The sequence below is a fragment of the Cutaneotrichosporon oleaginosum genome, assembly GCF_008065305.1.
Source record: "Cutaneotrichosporon oleaginosum strain ATCC 20508 chromosome Unknown ATCC20508_contig02, whole genome shotgun sequence".
NCBI classification, from domain to species: Eukaryota; Fungi; Basidiomycota; class Tremellomycetes; order Trichosporonales; family Trichosporonaceae; genus Cutaneotrichosporon; species Cutaneotrichosporon oleaginosum.
In genome coordinates, this window is record NW_027072171.1 from 2,949,535 (window position 1) to 2,968,369 (window position 18,835).

General features: G+C 60.2%; 4 protein-coding genes across 4 annotated transcripts; 2 read left to right on the top strand and 2 right to left on the bottom strand.

The window, feature by feature from the left end:
* Window positions 1–61: 61 nt before the first annotated feature.
* COLE_02860 (uncharacterized protein) lies at window positions 62–2,414 on the bottom strand (the record flags this gene model as incomplete). The annotated part of the gene is made up of 4 exons (XM_018420467.1): window positions 62–834; window positions 869–2,148; window positions 2,181–2,305; window positions 2,367–2,414. 4 exons carry the CDS (start codon window positions 2,412–2,414, stop codon window positions 62–64), a joined length of 2,226 nt encoding a protein of 741 aa, XP_018277131.1.
* A 953-nt stretch (window positions 2,415–3,367) lies between these two features.
* COLE_02861 (uncharacterized protein) lies at window positions 3,368–5,175 on the top strand (the record flags this gene model as incomplete). The annotated part of the gene is made up of 8 exons (XM_018421477.2): window positions 3,368–3,492; window positions 3,531–3,712; window positions 3,743–3,803; window positions 3,840–3,872; window positions 3,906–4,049; window positions 4,082–4,508; window positions 4,544–5,078; window positions 5,114–5,175. The coding sequence occupies 8 exons, from the start codon at window positions 3,368–3,370 to the stop codon at window positions 5,173–5,175; spliced, it is 1,569 nt and encodes a 522-aa protein (XP_018277132.1).
* A 173-nt stretch (window positions 5,176–5,348) lies between these two features.
* On the bottom strand, window positions 5,349–16,416 carry COLE_02862 (uncharacterized protein; the record flags this gene model as incomplete). Its single annotated transcript, XM_018420928.2, has 11 exons — window positions 5,349–8,626; window positions 8,663–9,492; window positions 9,531–9,670; window positions 9,708–9,833; window positions 9,868–9,981; window positions 10,016–12,912; window positions 12,950–13,027; window positions 13,062–15,248; window positions 15,283–15,913; window positions 15,948–16,265; window positions 16,378–16,416. The coding sequence occupies 11 exons, from the start codon at window positions 16,414–16,416 to the stop codon at window positions 5,349–5,351; spliced, it is 10,638 nt and encodes a 3,545-aa protein (XP_018277133.1).
* A 348-nt stretch (window positions 16,417–16,764) lies between these two features.
* Window positions 16,765–18,783, top strand: COLE_02863 (uncharacterized protein; the record flags this gene model as incomplete). The annotated part of the gene is made up of 6 exons (XM_018425513.1): window positions 16,765–16,885; window positions 16,919–17,050; window positions 17,094–17,225; window positions 17,262–17,876; window positions 17,916–18,185; window positions 18,218–18,783. 6 exons carry the CDS (start codon window positions 16,765–16,767, stop codon window positions 18,781–18,783), a joined length of 1,836 nt encoding a protein of 611 aa, XP_018277134.1.
* Between the last annotated feature and the right edge of the window lie 52 nt (window positions 18,784–18,835).

An 18,835-nucleotide genomic window follows, 5' to 3' on the forward strand; every position in this document is an offset into this window, starting at 1 on the left:
TTCTTATCGGTATCTGCCGCACTCTTGTCCTCCACCCATCGACATCTCCGCTCGCTGTCGCCTAGCTCGTCTTGGCTGCCTCGACCATGTAGCTCATGAGCGCAGCGTAAATGGCTGCTTGGTCTTGCGGACCCGAGTGCGGCCCCATGACCGGCGCGCCCGCCCACGCCGCCGAGGGCGGGATCAAGGGCGGCTCGGAGCCATTGGTGTGTGGCGGGTGGTTGGGTGGGTAGCGCTGCATGTCCATATTGCGCACATTGTCGCTCGCGCTCGGATGCATGCCTCGCACCCCCTCGTGATACTGCATCGGCGGGGGCATTTCGGGAGTGTGGCCCTGCGCGCTCTGGCTATGTAGATCGAACTCGAAGTCGAAATCGCCCCGGTGTTCTGGCTCGTTCGCCATGCCCTCCATCGGCACGGTGGTTAAGTGGTTCCAGTAGAACTGGGGGAGCTGGAACAGGCTTGGGCCCGGCGTCGATGCGGCCTCGGGGGGCGCAGTAGGCGCCGGTCCTGTTGAGCCAGGTGTCGTCATTGTGCGCGGCGTAGCGCCCGTTACGGAAGAGGGGGCACGCCCGGTCGCGAGGTTGCGCCCCATCACTCGCAGCTCCTCTGGCATGCTCGGCGTTGCGGGGGAGAAGGCGGCCTCGGGCGAGTCTGCCTCCAAGTCGCCGGACGAAATGCGCAGGCCACCTTGGATCAGGCCCTCGAAGAACACCTTGTGCATCGAGGCCGCCGGCCAGGACGCTGAGAAGTCCCGCAGCCAGATGCAGCACTGAGCAAAGTTGACCTTCGCGCGGTGCGCCAGTGACTCGTCCGGGTCGGTGGCATCAAATGCTGCTGTCAGTTTCCGTTGATGATGAGGACTCACCTTCGAACAATGTGATGATGGAGAGCAGGTGAATCACGTCGGCGCTGACCTGCGCCAGCAGCTTGTGCTTGTCCAGATGGGCAAGGAGGTCGACGCATGCCTCTGCCGATTCCGAGCAGTTCCTGTGTGCGCGCTCGGCCAAAGCAGCAGCATCGGTGTTTTGATTTAGCGGGTTGCGCTGCTTGATGAAGCGCGAGTAAAGTAGTATCCTGACGCAATGGTACCACGCCATACCAACCACACAGTGAGGTAGCGGCGTTGTTTGCCCCGTCACGTCGATGTCGAGGTGCTTGGGCAGAAGGCGGCGCCAGTCATCGAGGCTCTTGCCAATGCTTTCGGCGCGCTGCATCACGTCGTGCTGTTCCTGCAGGCGGGCCGCGAAGCCTTCATCCCATTTGTCGCTGATGGGTGGACCTGTCACCTCCAGGTCGAGAATATCCTCGACGAGCATGGCGAGGCGACAGGTCCACACGAAGAAGCTCATGACATGGCCGCGGCGTGGTGGCACTCGACGCACGCTGCGCGGCAGCGGCGCGCTGCTCGCTGTTTGTGGTGGCCACGGCTCAAACTCGTCCGCTTCATCCGTGCTTGGCATAGGTGTCGACGAGCGGCGGTATGGCAGCAGGATGGGGCGGCCCGTCTCCTCGGCGAGGATCTTGTCCAGAACATACGCATTCCAGTACACGCGAGAGCGAAGCTCAAGATCGCCGGCGTCCGTCGGGCCGGATGGCGTGAGGTGCAGCCCGAGATTGAGGGCCATGATGCTTGCGCGTCCGGCGTACGAAAAAGCGCTCCGCTTGTTTCCGCACCCTGTCTGGCGCAACGACAGCACCATCAGCGCCTGGAGGATATCGATGCGGCTCTCGGTGCGATCATGCTGAAGTGCCCTTTCGGCCATCTCAAAGAGTTTGTCGCTGTCGAGACCGTCCTTTCCAGCCGGGAGGGTCACACACGCCGCAATACTCAGCATGGCGAGGAGAAGCGGAGCGCTTGTTGCGTGTGGGTTGAACATGGGTTTGTAGATGAGTGGCCATACGTTGTGAACGTGTGTAAAGTAGACTGCGAGGAGCTCGTCGACCAATGCCGGCGGCAGACCGAGCAAAGGCGCACGCCGCCTCCTTCCCGGCGGTGCGACGAGTCTTTCGGCTGGCTTTGGACCGCTTCCTTCCCCGCCGCTGCCGTTGGGTGCGCGCTCACCCTCGCCGCTGCCCTCACCCTCTTCGTCGCTGGCCTTGTTGCGAGGGCTGCCAGCACGTCGCCGGAAGCCTGGGGCAGGTCCGCTGGCGTCAGCACGGACCTCGGCGTGACATACCGCTTGCGCACAGGGGTCTCGAATGTGCAGTCGACGCCGGACTCGCGGCACAGCTTGCACGTCGGCTCGTTTGTCGTCGGGGACGGCATGATGTCCTCGCACTTCATGCGGCGTTGCTTACATCCCTGAAGTCAGTACACTCGATTGCGCAACAGCCAGCGGGACACTGGCATCCAAAGGACTCACGTCGCAGGCGCGCGAGGATCGCTTGCGCGTAGGCGGCAGCGCGCCCATGTTGGCGAGCATGCTGCCGCCGGGGAGGGGGCGGGATGGGTCGAGGCCGAGGGGGTCTCGTTCGGTCATGGGAGATGTTCGGCTGATCGATATGTGAAGATCGGTTAAGAAGGAGCTGGTGCAAGTAGTGTGAGGCACAAATGGCCGCGTCGAGGCAATTCACCAGATCAACAAGGGGCTGAAGTGGCCGGCGACGGTGGAGGGGCGGAGCAATCGGCGTAGTGTCGAGGTGCGTGGGGGTGTTGAGAAACAAGTCGAGCAAAGTGAGATTGGAATGGATGGGTGGGTGGAAATGGTGGATGGATGGAGAGTCGAGAGAATGCAAGATGCAAGATGAGGTGGGGGGTGAGGTGAGGGGAGGGATCTGAGGCAGGGTGGATGGAGGTGACTGTTCCAGAGGTCACCCTGGGCGAAGCTGTAATGCTGCAATCCGCAGCAAGCGGGGGCGGGGCAAGAGCGCAGTACAGGCAGGGGCACCGAGTAGAGCAGTAGTGCAGAGTGAGAGAGAGTGGCGAAGTGGCGTCGTCGTACTGCGCAGGGTTTAGAGCATAGAGCGTGTGTCTAACTGGAGCGGCCAGCGGAGGAGGGGGGGTGAGATCGACGGCGGCGGCGGCGGCGGTCGGCTCAAAGCAGACATTCCCGCATCTCTCTCTTTCCCTCCCCCCTGCCGAACTTGGCCACCCACCCGGCACGCACTTGGCATCCACCGAGGCTCGAACCCCGGCACTCTCCTCAATCCCCACTCAATCCCCGCATTCCGTACCGTGGGAGACTCAATCCGCATGCAAAAATATGCGGGACATGCGGAGACCCCGCCGGCCACTCACCAGTGTCCGCCCCGGATAATCATCTCCTTTCAGTTGATCCTCCACATTCGCGCTCTCGTACGCGCCTGCCCTCTCTCCGTCCTCCACTCTCTCTCTCCATCTCTCCCGGCATCTCGGCACGACCCCATGTCACTCTCGTTCCTCCTGCGCCGGCGCCCCGCGTCCCTGCGCCTCCCAGTGCACCGCGCGCTCTCCACAAAAGTCGACGTGCCCACCCTCGGCGAGATCGACATCCCTACCGGCCTCCACATGTAAGGAGGCCTTGGCAACAACAGCCGCTGAATTGCAGTGATGGCAAATGGGAATCTGGAAGCGGCGATAAATTCTCCACTGTTAACCCTGCTACGGGCGAGAAGCTGGTCGATGTTGCGCATGCGTCACGCGAGGACGTCGATCGGGCTGTCAAGGCCGCGAGGCGGGCCTTCAAAACGACATGGGGGTTGAATGTCGACGCCACGGAGCGCGGGAGGTGTGCGTCGTCGTAAGGCGGAGCTGACGCAGTGATCAACCGGTTTGCGGACTTGCTTGAGCGTGATGCGCGCAAGATTGCAGCGGTTGAAAGGTGAGTCATTCCAACTCACCGTCTACTGACACCCAGCCTCAACTCCGGCAAGGGCATCCGCATCGCTCGGTAGGCCGATCACTGAAGCAGATTTAACCACAGCGATGCCGATGTGGCCGATGCGGTCGCGTGTCTGCGCTACTACGCCGGCATGGCGGACAAGATTCACGGGCAGACGACGGACGCCTTCGGTGGCTCCAAACTCGCCTTGACGCTGCACCAGCCCATAGGGGTGTGTGGGCAGATGTGAGCTCTATTTATATCAACGCTCACGGCAGTATCCCCTGGAACTACCCACTGGGGATGTGGGCGTGGAAGGTCGCGCCAGCGCTCGCAGCGGGCTGCACGATTGTCATGAAGCCATCCGAGCTGACGCCGCTCACCGCGCTCATGATGAACGCGTTGGCCGTCGAGGCCGAGCTGCCTGCGGGTGTGCTCAACACTGTCCCCGGCCTCGGCGCGACGACGGGAGACGCCATCGCGCGGCACATGGACATTGACAAGGTGGCATTTACCGGCTCCGTACCGACCGGCAAGCGCATCTCCGTCGCCGCCGCCGAGAGTAATTTGAAGAAAGTTACGCTCGAGCTGGGCGGCAAGTCGCCGATGCTCGTCTTCGCCAGCGCCGACACGGACGATGCGGCGCAGTGGACCGCCAACGGCATCTGGTACAACTCGGGCCAGGACTGCTGCGCGTCCTCGCGCGTGAGTCGCACTCGCGGCGCCATCACTGATCCCAGATCTACGTCCAGGCGAACGTGTTCGACCGCTACGTGAACCAGCTGCGCAAGCGTGCGCTCACGGTCGCGATCGGTGCGCCGTCCGACGAGAAGACGAGCTTCGGCCCCCTCATCTCGGCCGCACAGCGCGACAAGGTGCTTGGGTATATCGACTCGGCGAAGCAAGAGGGCGCTCGCCTCGTGTCTGGCGGTCGCGCGTGGCCGCGCTCGAAGGGTTTCTATGTTGAGCCTACGATCCTCGCCAACAGCGCGCACAAGGACTTGCGCGCTGCGCGGGAAGAGATCTTCGGCCCCGTCGTCATCGTCACGCCTTTCCGCGACGAAGAGCATGCGCTCGAGCTCGCGAATGATAGCGAGTACGGTCTCGCTGCGGCCGTCTTCACCGGCGACACCCGCCAGGCGATCCGTGTCGCCCGCAGCCTCGACGCTGGATCCGTGTGGGTCAACCAGTACGGCGCCGTGCACAACAACGTGCCGTTTGGCGGGTTCAAGCAGTCCGGCGTAGGGCGTGAGCTGGGATCCTACGGACTAGAGGGTGAGGCGCTTGTGACATGTCGGAGCTGACCACAGGCTACCTGCAGATCAAGGCCGTGCATCTAAACTTGGGTGTAGAGGCGCCGTGGCCCATTTAGCTGACATCCATACATACACATCACTTTACCACACTCTTGCATGCACCGTCTGAGCCTTTCTCCTACTCTGTCTGCGCCACCTCCGCCCGCATAACCACGGTGTATCCATGCTGATGGGAATGTACAAAAACCTTTCTACAGCGCTACAGTTTTACTCTGGATCTCCCTCGTCTCTACGCCTTGCCAAAGCCCTCCGTCTCCGTGACCGCGAACAACAGGCGCTCGCGCAGCTGCTCGTAGCTCTCGTACGGTGGTAACAAGAGCAAGTTGAAGCACGTGCTAGCCTGCGGGAGGATGCCTGGCTTGCCGAACAGTTTCTGGATCTGGAACGGCTGGATGCCACTTGCGCCCTGCAGCTTCTCAAATCCGCCGAGAGGCACGCGGCTTGACGCCGTTACGAAGATGAGGAAACGCGCACGCTCCTCTTGGGAGAAGGAGCGGAGTGCGCGCCAGAACCACATCACTTCGTTGTCGTTGTTCTTCCACCCCGAGATCTGGGTCGAGTTCTTGAGCTCGTCCACATCAAAGGTGTTGACGCCAGAGATAAGCAGTTCGAGCTGCTCGGGCTCGAAGATCTGCACGAGCTCTCGCGGCACTATGTCGTAAAAGCCTGTGAGGAAGGCCTTCATCTGCTCTTTGACGCTGTTCTCAAGACGGTATGCGCACACGAGGCGCACATACTCATCCTTGTTGGCCTCGGTAACTGGTATGGTAGCACCACCCGGTTTGAGCTCCACAATCTGCTTGGCGCCGAACGACTCATCCTCGATGGTGAATTCCTGGTCGATTACATCGGTGATGTCGTTCTCCAGCATCCATTGCAGCGACTTGTGGTACTCGGGGTCGATCGCCTCGAGGTCGCGGATGTCACACCCGCGCCCAAGAATCTGCTTGTAGAATGCGCGGTTGAAGTAGGCATCGAGCAAGCGTCCGTCATAGATGGCTTTACCGATCACACGTCCCACGAATTTGAAGTACGACAAATGGTCCGGATTGATGCTTGAGTGCTTGTTGGGCTGATACGTTTGGTTGTCGGCGGCGCAGGGCTCAAATAGCGCATAATCTGGGTCGAAGATCTGCTGCGCCAGAACGTGGTACCACTCGCGCGTGACGCCACCGGCGTCGACGCCGTCCTCATTTATGAACTTGACGTTGATCTTACCGTACTTGATCTCGTCGCCTGCACGGTGTAGCAGCGCGCTATACGAATCCTGGAACACGTACTGCCGACGCACATTGAGGTGCAGCGGATGAACGCCCTGCTGTTCGCTGCGCCTGCGCTTGAGCCTTTGGAAGAACCAACTGCGCTTATTGTCAAACTCTAGCACGCGCGAGTTCTGTACAAGCAGCGAGAATGAGCCGCTCAATAAGGCCGGGTTGCTGCGGACGATCGAATTGAGCACCTTGCGGTGTGCAGTGGTGAAGGAGAGGAACAGGTCATTCGACTGTGCTGGTAGCGTTGGCGACAAGACTGGTGAGACGATCTGGGAGACATTCGCCTGTCCGATCGGTCGCGTGTACTTGCAAACGACCATGAGCGACTCCACCAATGGCAAGAGCATAGACGCGGTCTGGTCGATGCTCCCCCGCGTCTCCGCGAGGGAGAGGCAGTCGCCGAACTGTGTCCAGAGCTGCGCAAAGTCGAACGATTGATACAGTTCGCGCGCACTGTTCTGAACAGCAGGATCCTGCTCCTTGCCGGCGGTCGACTTTGGCGAGTGTAGATAGTCAATCGTCTTGAGGAGCCTCAGCAGTTGCGTTTGGCTCGAGCCGGACGCCGAAAAGGCGATCAGGTCATAGGAAGTGATTTGCCGTGTGGCGTCTGCAAGAACCTTGCTGAGCTTGGTGAGCTCCTCCAGGATGACTGAGCCAAGCTTCTGCGAGCGCATGAATAGCTCGCTCACGAGCACCTGCTTGGCATCAGGTATGCTGGAGAGGTGTTGCAGAATCATGATAGTTGAGGAGAACGTCCTGCTCGTCTGGTCACCGATCGTGAGCCCGTTGACGACCAAACGGAGGATGGCAGGCGGGAACATGGGTCGCTCCATCTTCCACTCGATCGGCTTCGGCGCAGCCTGAGTCGCGGTATCAGTTGCAGGAGTTGCCTCAGAGGCGGTGGCAGCATCTGCAGGCCTCTCCTCGCCCTCAGCGGATTGGTCGGACTTAGCGAGCTCCTTTTCCACTCGCTGGCGCCAATTTTGAAGCGCCGTGAGTGGCCTTGTGAGCGTGGCCAGAAGGGTGGTGAGGGACTCCATCATGCCTGGAGCCTGAAGCAACTCGGTGCGGTCCAGCAAGCCCATAAGGACAACGATCGGGAACTGCTTCTGCGGGAGGAATTTCTCCTTGCCCTTGCCCTTCTTCGAATGCTTCTTGAGGCCGACGGGCAGCTCATGCTCGGTGAGGAAGTACGTCACCGCCTGGCGGTTGGAGCTGACGATGTGTTGGAGCGCCTCAAAGCAACGCTGCGCGATAAAAGTGGGCACGTGCTCGGGCTGCAGGTCCGCAAAGAGGCTGATAGTCGTTGGCCCAGGCGTCTCGGCTGCTTTGCTGCTCGGAGTCGCCTTGGGCGTGGTGGTCGTGAGCGAGCGCAACGACATCTGCTGGAAGCTGCGGTCGACGAGGGGCAGGTCGCCAGTGCCATCCTGCACAAGGCTAAGCAGCGTGTTGAGAAGCTCTGTGCGCGTCTCGCTGTTCTCACACAGATTGACGAGGGTCTTGAAGAGGGAGGTCTCACGGAGAGGGACACGGACGAAGAGTAGGCGAAGAAGCGCCCAGATCCCAGGCTTGTCCAATAATTGAAGCGGCTTGCGCTCTGTAGTGGTCGCGGAGAGCTCAGATTTCTTCTTGGTGGGCGCCTTGCGCGAGAGTCCAGGAGGCAGACCTACCGTGTGCGCAAGCATGTCACGCAGATCGCCGCCGCGCAACGTCCCGCGAATCTCGGTCTCGAGCTCGCGGATGGTGCCAGCGACAACGCCGCCACTGCTGCTAGGCTCCGGCGCCCTGGAAGAAATACTGTTATGCTCTGGAGGCTCTGGTGCCCGGAATCCGGTGGCCTGAGGGGGTGGAACAGCCTGGCGACGCGCTTGCTCCATGGACTCGTGCATGATCACCTCGGCGCGAATCTCTGGCGGAAGGGCGTTGAGGAACTCAGTGTTAATGTGCGAGGACTCAGGGACGTTGGCCGCGGCACCGGGCATGAGGAGGTTTTGCTCGCGCAGGTGGTGCTCGACAACCTCGGCGCGCATGTCCTCCGGCAGCGCCTGGAGGAACTCGAGGTCGATCCCAGTATCAGTGATGTCGATTTCTTGCCCGCGAATGACGATGAGAACGCGGTTGGAATCGTCGGGCATGTCATCTTCGTCCTCGCCCACATCTTCATCGTCCTCATCCCCTTCTTCCTCGTCCTCATCGTGGTCTTCATTGTCCTCGTCGTGGCCTTCATCGTCTGTGGCTGCAAAGTAAGCCGCACCCTTGCTCATGGACTCACCCATGTCCACGTCCTGGTCAGGGACCAAGCCTTGCGAAGTTTCAGGCCTCGACTCGGGCAAGGCAGTGGATGTCGCCTCTAACAGGTCCCCTTCGCGCGCTTCCGCTGAGATGGCGGCAGCCTCTAATTGCCCCTTCAGCCGAGCTTCAGCTATCTTCTCCTCCTCTTTGCGGAGACGCTCTGCCTCGCGGGCCGATGCCTCACGCGCTGCGGGAAGTAGACGGTTTATGATGTGGAGGACAACCCGGCTGACCTGCTCTGGCGAGTTGTACGGGAAGAGATTCATCTCCTCCTGCCAGCGGTGCAGGGTTGGGCGCGGCTCGAACTCAGGCTGAATATCTTCGGCGGTCTGGGGCAACTGGCGTGTGGGAGGTGCAACTGTGAAGGATTGGCCGCCAATGGACAGGCCAAAGCTACCGTCTTGTCTGTGAGCAAGGTCAACGCGGATGCCGTCCGCACCGTGATTACGGGTGCGTTGTAGCATGTTCTCAACGACGGTAACGGCTTGGGGGCCCGCGAAGCTTTCGATGCTTGCCAGCAAGTCTGTGATACTCGACAAGGGCCCGAACGGAGTATTTGGCCGGTTAGCATAATGTGGCCGCGCTTGGGTGAGCAGTGGATGCTGCGAGTTGTCGGCGCGGGTGGTGCGCGGAATACCAAACAGGGACGATGCGGCCGTATCCATGTCGAGCAAAGAGCGGCTTCGGCCGCTTGGAATTTCGGACGCGCGCACGGGCTCCGTCCACCCCCAGAAGCCGCCGCCCTCGCCCAGGGTAGGCCCGCCTTCTAGGTGGCCAGCAGCAAGGGGGTCCATGCCCATCTCGTCGATGCTGTGAAGTCAGTCATCGCCATAGAGAACTCAACTCACACCTCCTCATCGTAGAAGTCCTCCATCGCCTCTTCCTCCTGATCAAAGTCGGCACCGCCGAAATGCTCCCCATGCGTGAAGGTCTCCTCGTCCTCAGAGTCGAAGCCTTCGCCGTCCTCATCGTCCATTAGGTCGGCATCCTGGATGTCAACAAAAACAGAAGCTGTCATTACTTACGTCGTCATCCCAGGGAACGCCAGCCTCGTCATCCACGTCGACTTCCTCAAGTCCGTCGATAGCATCGATAACATGGTCAACTTGGTCGTCGTCCAAATCTTCAGACCCGTCGTCGTCATCTGTGGTCTGTTGTCAGCTGCGAGCCAAAATTGTAACCAACCCAGTCTCCCTCCATGGCAGAGCCGTGGCCGTCAAGGTCGTCCTCGTCCTCGTCGGAGGAAGGCTCGGTATCATGGTCCATATCGTGATCCATTTCCTCATCGTACGCCTCCATCTTTCGTCAGACCATACTGGCGGCGCGCACTCACGAGATCATCGTCGTCGTCCATATCGTCGTCCATGTCATCGTCCTCGTCGTCGTCAATGTCGCCGCCGAGGATTCCAAGGGCCGAGTTGCGGTACAAATCGGGTGGATCTGCCTCTTCCTCCCCCGAAATGGACATGTCGATGTCCTCCTCGCCCTCGGGAACCTCGGAGGACTCGCTCTCGTCATGCTCAACCTCCTCACCCGCAATGGGCTTGTTCTCGGTCTTGCTCCACTTGTTAGAGATTTTGGTGAGATGCTCAACTGCTCTTAAGAGGGACTCGAGGACGCTGCGGATGTCAGGATAGTTGAGGTCTATGTCGGACAGGGCCGTGGTTAGAAGCCCGACAAAGTTCTTCTCGAGCATTGTCTTCGCGAGTTGCAGATTCGTCTTGTCGTCTGGTGTTGTTGGCATTACGCCAGGCTTTTGTGAGATGAGAAGGCGGATGAGCTGCCCAAGCGCCCAAAGGCGGCCATAGCGAGTGTTGGCCTCAAGGTGTGCGGACGCGCTCTCCTTTAGAGCCTTGGCGATACCATCAAGCACAATCTTGCGGACGGCAACGAGGTCTTCAGGCAAGTCCGTGCCATCCGGAGTGCGCGCAAAGTTTGCGCAGAGTGAGATCATGAGAGTCGTGGCCCAGCTGGATACAGTGACTCTGCGGGCGTTGTGGGTCACTTGGTTACGGCTCTCCTGAACGTCGCGGAGTGTGACGCCGCACACCAGGTCCGTGAGCACGGTCGAGAATCCAACCTTGCCCTTGCCCATGCCATATATCGTGGAGCGGCGAACAGCGGCGATGAATGCAGTCTTGGCCGACATGTATGAGCCGGTGAGTTCAACCACCTGGGCCAAGAGTAAGCCCACGTACGCGTAAGCCTGATTGGCGGGCTCGGAGTAGGGCGTGCCAGCACGGTGCGCCGCCTCCTCCTGGTGGACTACCTGCATGGTAGTGCCAAGTTCAGACACGAGGAAGTCCATGACGGGATGATGTTCGAATGAGTCGACGGCCGACTTCACAAAAGGGTCATTGATTGCCGGCGCAGCCACATTATTGCCGTTGCCATTGTCAGCCTCGTTTGCGTCGGCACTGGGAACTTTATCTTTCGTTTCGTCCTTGGCGCGGAGGTGATACACAGACGAGGCGGGGCCGGGATCGACGAGTGACGCTTCCTCCTGCACGGCGTGCAAAAAGACGTTGGGATCACGGTACATCAACTGGCGCAGCTGTCTGACAAAGTGCTGCACGTCCGATACCTTGTTGCGCTGCGGCGTCATCCAATCCGTGATCTCCTTACGCATGATCTCCTGCAAGGCATTCTTGGAGTCAAAGGCGTGGCGCGTGATCATCGAGAAGTAGCCATAACAACCGGTGATTGTCGAGTTAGTCCTCTTGAAATGCCTGACGATGCGCTGGAGGAAATCTTGGGTGACCCACATGGCACTGGAGCGCGTGAGGATTGCAGCGAGCCGAAGGCTGCCCATGAATTCCTCGCGCGAGAGCTCGTCGGAAGCCAGAGTGGTCATGCACAGGTTGAACATTACGCTTGGGAAGTTGCCGAGGTCGACACGCTTCACAATGTTGAGCTTGGCCTCCTCGCCAAGCTTAGCCTCGGCGATTGTTGTAGACACAAGCAGCAGCGCCTCCGCCGCGATCATATATGACGCGAGGAAGGCTGGGCGTGGCTCGTTGGGCGAAAGGAGGCCTTCCAATAGAGTCTTGAGGTGCTGACATTGCTCGGCGGGAAGCTCGATGGGCCCTTTAGTGCGCGCAAACACAGCGAAGAGGCGCAGGCGCGCAGAGAGTGCGGCAGGTCGTCGAGGCGACTCTTTAACCGCCTCCTCTACTCGACCGAGGATGATTGTGGCAGCCTCTGGGCCTGATCCAAAGGCCGGTATAAGGTCGTGGACGAGCTCCTCGTTCGCATCGAGCAGCTGAAGTGAACGCACCTTCACCTCCTTCCGAGCGTTTTCGCGAAGCTTGTCGAGCTCTTCGCGCTGACCCTCCCACAATGTGGTTGGGCTAGGCGCCTGGTCCGCCTCGTCAATCTCCATGCCGCCCCCCTCGCTATCGGCAGCGGCAGGGACTGCGGCCCCGACGTCGGCAGCCGACTGTGCGTCTGCAGATAAGGGCTGAGCGGCAGGAGCATCAGCAGCGGGTGGAAGAGCTGGAGTGTTGGCAGCGTCCACAGCGGGAGCAACTTCTGGTTGAGCAGGCTGTGCGGGTTCAGGCTCATCGGGGAACAGGTGGGGCATTGAAATTAACAGGTCAGCCGCAGATGCGATGTTGTTACGGGCGCGAAGGAGCGCTCGCTCAGCTGCACGACGCCCGAAGCCCATCTCAACGAGCTGGGTGACAGCTGCGGGGTTGGCAGCGGGTGGCGGGCGTGGTTGGAGAAGGTCGCGAATTTGCGGCGAGGCAGGCCGCGGTAAAGTGATGGAGACTTCCATCTCCTCATCCTTCCCCGCCAGGATCTCAAAGAAGGTAGAGATGGCGGTTCTTTCAATGTTGAGTGGCAACCGGGGGAGCCATTCGGCCATGAAGATCTTTAGCACCACAGGGAGTAGGTCACGGCGGATGCGGATGAAGGTGACAAATGGGTCAAAACGCTGCTTCACGGGAAGGTTCTGTTCGCGCTGGCGGATCGCGTGGGTTTGGCTGCTACCAATCAAGGAGCGAGGGGAGGCGTACGCCGAGAGGACCGAGGTGGCGATGCGCATGCCCTGTACCAGCTGCGCCACCTCATCCTTCTGCTGTTGGGTCTGCTCGTCTGCCGGCGTGGTAGGATACCGGTCCATGCCATAGACGAGGCGTCGTACGTTGTCAAGCATGACGGCCATGCCACCCTTCTGCTCGAAGGGGATAAACAAGGTTGTAGAGAGGCTGCCGTCTGCACCCCGCTCTGTTGTATTAGACGATGTAAAGGGCTGGCAACGTACCATCAAACAGCAATATTGTGGTCAGGCCGAGTGCGACCGTGTCAATAGCGTACTGCTTTTGTGGGACCTGGGCAGATGCTTCACGTTAGCCAACTTCGACTCAATACCGCACCTTGCAGATGTCCAATCAAGATCTCCGCAATGCAGTTGGCGAGGGCTGTCGCCTCAGTCTTGTGCGCCGGTTCTGGGATTCGCTTGTTGAAGATCAACCGAATCGCGCACTTGAAGAACCGCGTTAAGACGGCGTGCATGCGCGTGACAATCGTCTTGACTGTCATTACTCGCATCTGCGGGCGCGCATCGAGGCTTGAAAGCTCGACGGCTGGAGCCGAAGTCTGCGCTGCAGCCTCGGCCGGTGCAGCGTCTGCGGCCGCTTCAACCGCAGCGGCAGCCTCGGAAGACCCAGAGCCCTCGGCAGTGGCTGTGGTGTCCTCGGTGGCGTTCTTAGACTTGTCCTTCTCCTCTTCCACCCCCACGTCCTTGAGGAGCACGTGCTCGATAAAACACTGGCGGTGAAGCTGGCCGAGGTCGGTCATGAACGTTGAGCCGGACGTAACACCAAAAGCCTTGATCAGCTGTGTAACGGTGCGCTGCTGGCTCATGCTTATGCTGAGATAGTCGCTAAAGGACGAGAATAGGAGTGCGAGGGATGCGATGCGGCGTAATCGCACATAGTCCGCCGGCGTGGCGTCCTCGGTTTTAGTCATGCTAAGCCAGGCGTCGTGACAGTCAGCACCGTTCTTCCAAAGCTCGGGTATCTCGTTGAGCTCCCGCTTGATGCACGTGATCAAAGTCTCGCTCATCAGCATCTGGTCATGCTCGCTGATGGTGCGCAAGACGCTGGGGAGTGCGACGGCGATCTCGGCGCCGGAGAAGCTGACGGGAATGCAAGGGAGCTGCGCGATGCTGATGAGCAGCTCGACGCCGTGGTTCTCGTGCAAGAACTCCTTACACAAGTTGTCGTTGCGCAAGAGCACCGAGAGCAGCTTCAGGACGTTGGTGAGCTTAGCCAGAGGCGCATTGGTAATGAGTTCCTTGTCGTTATCGTTTTCCTTGTCGTTGTCCTTCTCGTCTTTGCCGTCAGAGTCCACATCCATTTCGGGCGCAACGTCGTTAGGGTCCACGGCGTATTTGTTGACCTCCTTGGCGGTAGGTTTGAAGGCCTTGCCCTCTTCGATAGCTTCCTTCAACAGGGCAACAACGGCCTCGCGGATTTTTGGGCGGAGAACAGGATGGTGGCGCACAAGTTCATCCATGGATTGGGCGATGGTCTGCACGGGATCCCTCTCGGGAGAGACTTCGTCCACATTCCACGACGTGGCGACGCGGAAGATGTTGTCGATAACACTGAAGTGCTTGACGGCGTCGGCCAGGCCTGCCGCATTAAGGCACATAGCGCCAATGGCATTAGGAAGCGTGTAGACGACTTCGAACGCATCTGGCATCTTCATCTCCAACACTTCGTAGAGTGTCTGAGGTAACTGTGCCTCTTGCAGGATACCAAGCGAGGTGGGCTCGTTGTGCACAATCGTAGCCATGATGTTGATGGCAAGGCCGAAAATGCGTAAACCGAACTTATCGCTGTTGGTCATGATACGCTTCAAGGACTTGGGGAGATCCGTGTCGACGACATTGCGGAAGCCCTCCGAGCCGCCGGTACTCTGCAGCATGCGGTAGATGGAGCGCAGCTCTGCCTTGACCGGGTTGGTGTCATAGGCGATCAACGAGTCCCGGTTGAATAGCTCGGTATCGTCGGGCAAAGGAGCCTCTTCGATCGCTTGAACCTCGGCCTTGATACGCGCAACCAGCACGTTCAGGCCGTCTGCGTTTATGAATGCCTGTAATGCTTGAGTGTGGGCGAAGTACGCCGAGTCGATGAGGCCAATCGCGCGCGGGATGTACTGGCCGCGGCGCTCACCCTTGGTGTTGAGCATGTCAAGGAGTACGGGCAGGAGCCCAGCGCCAATTAGCTGACTGCCGTGCGTTGGCGCCGCGTTTATGTATGCCACGAAGCCAAAAAGAGCGTCAACAATGTCGTGAGACACGTGCTCGTTTGCCACCAATTTTGATGCAACGGAGCGGAGTAGGCTCATGATCACACCGTGGCCCGCGTGCGCACCAATCGAGCTCAGCACATCGTGTCGGTGGTGGGACGCAGCGTCCAATGCGAGGATTGTTGACGCAACGACATTTTCGCCGATGCAGTCATCAACTGCCAGCAGCTCTGTCAGATCGCTGACGAGCTCGGGGTCTCTGAGAAAGATGTCTGATGCGACCTGGTCTTCGTCGGCAAAAGTGGCTGCAAGTCAGCTTGGCCGTAGAGGTGTACGCACTGTAGCAAGCAAGTGCCAGGAATCTGTTGCTGAGCAGCTTGCGGCGTGTCGCGATATCCTGCGTCAGCACGACTAGCCGCACCCTATTGAGGGCGCTCAGCTGGTCGTCAACGTTCATGTGGTGCTCCTCAAACGTCTGGGCGAGACGGTCGAGGTAGTTTGCACCCATGGTCTTGGAGACAATGCCCAGGTCCACAGTGACGCTACTGTTGTCGACAGCGGGCGCTGTCGCCTTGGCTGCAGGTGTGACGGCGATGCGAGACTCGGAGCGCGCTGACGCCAGCGTGGGTCGAGTGGGCGTCTCAACGGTGTCCGGGGGCGCAACCTTGTCGGGCGTGGGCTCGAGGGCTGTTGAGGGCTGGAAGGGCTTGTAAAACTGCAGCTGAATTGTTGCAGCAGCGTCGTTCAACTCGATAGGGTCTAGACACGACGCATAGTTGAGGATGCTGCAGTCTGCTTTGCGGAGGCTGTCCCAGCCGCGCGTGAGAGCGAGGAGGCGGGCACGAATGCTCTTGCCTAGTTCCGGGCTGGTAGGCATCTGCGTCAAGTACTGCTGTAGGGGTCGGAGAAAGACATAGAGGGCGCCCTCCAGTACGTCCATGTCGTTGGTGAGGAGCAGGTCGTTGATCACCTGGCTGTCAGGAAGATTGGGTGTCAGGACTCACGTCGTATCCGTCGAACAGCTTACGGCTTGTGCTGTTCTCCATCAGCAGGCGGATGAAACGCAGGATCTCGATGATGAGCTCTTTGTCCTTGGGCGTGAAGTCGTTGATCTGGATCTTGCACGCCGTCTTGGCGCCGCGACCCAGGCCGTAGGCATCCCGGAGGCGCGTGAGGATGTCGATGAACTTCTTGAGGACGTCCACCCACGAATGCATGTCCCCACGCGGATAGCGCCATATCTGGAGGGGGCGGGTAATGGAGGGAATCTCCTCGTCCCTCGCCGCACTGAGGCGCTGGATGAGCGCTGCGACATCGGGCGGCTGTGGTGGCGCAGAAGAAGGAAAGGAGAGGGTAAACGAAGACAGGAACCAAGAGCAGCAACAAGAGGGGAGAAGTGTCAGCTATCTTCTTTGCCACAGCACTGCAGCTTACCGGAGGCACGACCTTGCGCTGAGACTTGCGCGGCCGCATGTTTGTGTGGGCCCAGTGGGCCTGAAGAGGGAGTGTTTGACTGGGAGGCAGAGAGTATGGCCCCGACGACGCGGCCTAGGCTGCGCTGGGGCTCTGAGAGAGAGAAATGAAAGGGGTAAGGCCAGACGGGTGGCGGGAGATGCGCGATGGTGAAGATGTGATGAAGGGCGATGAGCAGAGCAATCTCAACGACAGAGGTGCGAGCGGCAGTCGTTCAGAAGTGTCTCACCGTGGGAGACTACCATGTGAGGGGACGTCATGTCCAGCCGTGCCTGAGCGCTCTGGCGAGTTCCACGGAGGCGTGAGGTGGAGGTTGTCCATCGCAACTCCATCGTCTCCACCCGCGCCATGCCTCAGATACAGGAGATTCATGAAGGGGGCGAAGCTCAAACGCTCCGCGCCGCGCTGTCCGCAAACGACGGGTCAGCCACTGGCATTCTCGACGGCCTCGCGGTCAAGCTCCGTGATGGTGAGCTGTTTTTCAGGAGGTCGCTGACAACAGCCAAAGTGCGAGAGGGCATTGGTGCAAGCGGTGTTGCCGATGTCGTTGCGGAAATTGCAGGGACGACACCGTTAGATGAGGCGTTGCTCTTTCAAGCTGCACGGGTGGCGGGCAATCTGGCTGCGGACTGTGGTAGGGCGACAGCTAGTAGAGCTGCGGTGTTGGCTAACCACAGACGCCAATCGCGATCGCCTGGTCGCTGCAGGCTATCCCCAGAAAATCTCGGCGTGTCTGAAGAACGATCTTGAAGTCAAGACGCTGCAGGCTATAGCAGCGAGCCTGCTTAATCTTGTAACGGATGGGCACGGTAAGTCGCTTCTGGAGTATGGGCCGCTGACTTCAGCGGCTGCTGTTGCTGCACTAAGCGATGAGGCGACACTCGAAAGAATAATTCGCGCGGCCAACACGCTATATACACCCGGAGAGTGGGACGGCTCGCTGCGCGGCACAGTGGCCTCTTGGCTATGGAACGTTGTGCAGCACGTCGTGCCAGCGGAACCGACGTACACACTCACTCTTTCTCTCATCAAGGCCTTCCTCCCTCCACTGCGTGGAGTGATGCCGCGTGCCGCACCACGCGATTTGGAGGATGCAGACGACGCCTTTGCCACTGACATCGCGATTTTGACACACGCGACGAAGGTACTCGAGCGGTTCAATGGGAAGGATAAGCTCGAATACACTGCTCTCCTCGGCGCTCGCGACGCGATCACCACCCTATTGGGGTTTATGGAGGAGGCTGCAATCCCTCTCTGGCTGGAGGAGGTGGAAGAGGACACGACGAAGGCGCTCGGTGTCGCGAAGGCGGACGTCTCGCGTACCCTCGTCAATGCGTTGTCAGAGGGTGGTGACGTGCCTCCTTGGCTGCTGGAAAGACTTGGCTCGTGGTTGGAGCGACCGACTCGCCCGGACCTGGTCAGCGTTGCACTGCTGGCGTACGGCAACGTCGCGAGGGGGGGTAAGCGAAGCTCACTGTGCTGTTTTAAGCTGACACCAGACGCCTCTGCCACCTCCATTCTGGAGGACAACCCCGCGCTGCTCCCACGCCTCACGGCACTTCTAGACCCCTCGACTCCAGTCATAGTGCAGCACGCACTGGTCGGCCTGCTTCGCAACCTCGCGATCCCGCAGCCAAATAAGCGCAAGCTCGGCGACGCGGGCGTCCTCCCCCGCCTGCTGGCAATGGAGCCCTGGGCCGCGGAGCGCGACATGCTCGGCAGTGTGCAGGGCGGCGCGGTGGGGATCGTGAAGCAGCTGGTGCGCAACGGTAAGCCATGTCCTTGAGTCTACTGACCCCAGAAACGAACGCCACACAGTTCCTGTCTCTCCCCCTCGACCCTCTGCACGCGCTGATCACGCGCACCAACGACCCGGCCATCGCGCTGGAAGCTACGCGCGTGTGGGTCAACTGCATCCGGGCGCTCGGCCAGTCCTCCTCCGGCGGCTGGACAACCCTCACCGACGGGAGGGTGCTGGACGCGCTCACGAGCATGTTGTCCCAGGGCGCGCGGCACCCCATCCTGCTCAACGAGGCGGTGCTTGCGCTCGCATTACTCGCCGGGCATGGCGGCACCGAGGGGCCAGGGGATGGGAACAGGGAGGGCGTGCGGGCCGAGATCGCTCGCCGGTTGCTGGATGCCGAGGCCGCACAGCGCGCGAAGAAGGAGCATCCCAACGCCAACCTTGAGGGCGTGAGTGGCGCAGACGTGCTCGCGCGAACCGTGGCCGGGCAAGGGGCACGAGAGACACAGGGGAACGCGCTTGCGCTGGTGAAGCTGCTCGATTCGCCTGAGCTCACTGCTCTCGTGCGAGCAGCCGTGGCGGGTGCAAAGGGGGAGCTGGTGGACGGCGCGCGGGAGTTGTAAACTGCCCATCACCTCTTTCCGTTACAATCGCCTTTCTCACTCTACCGCCACA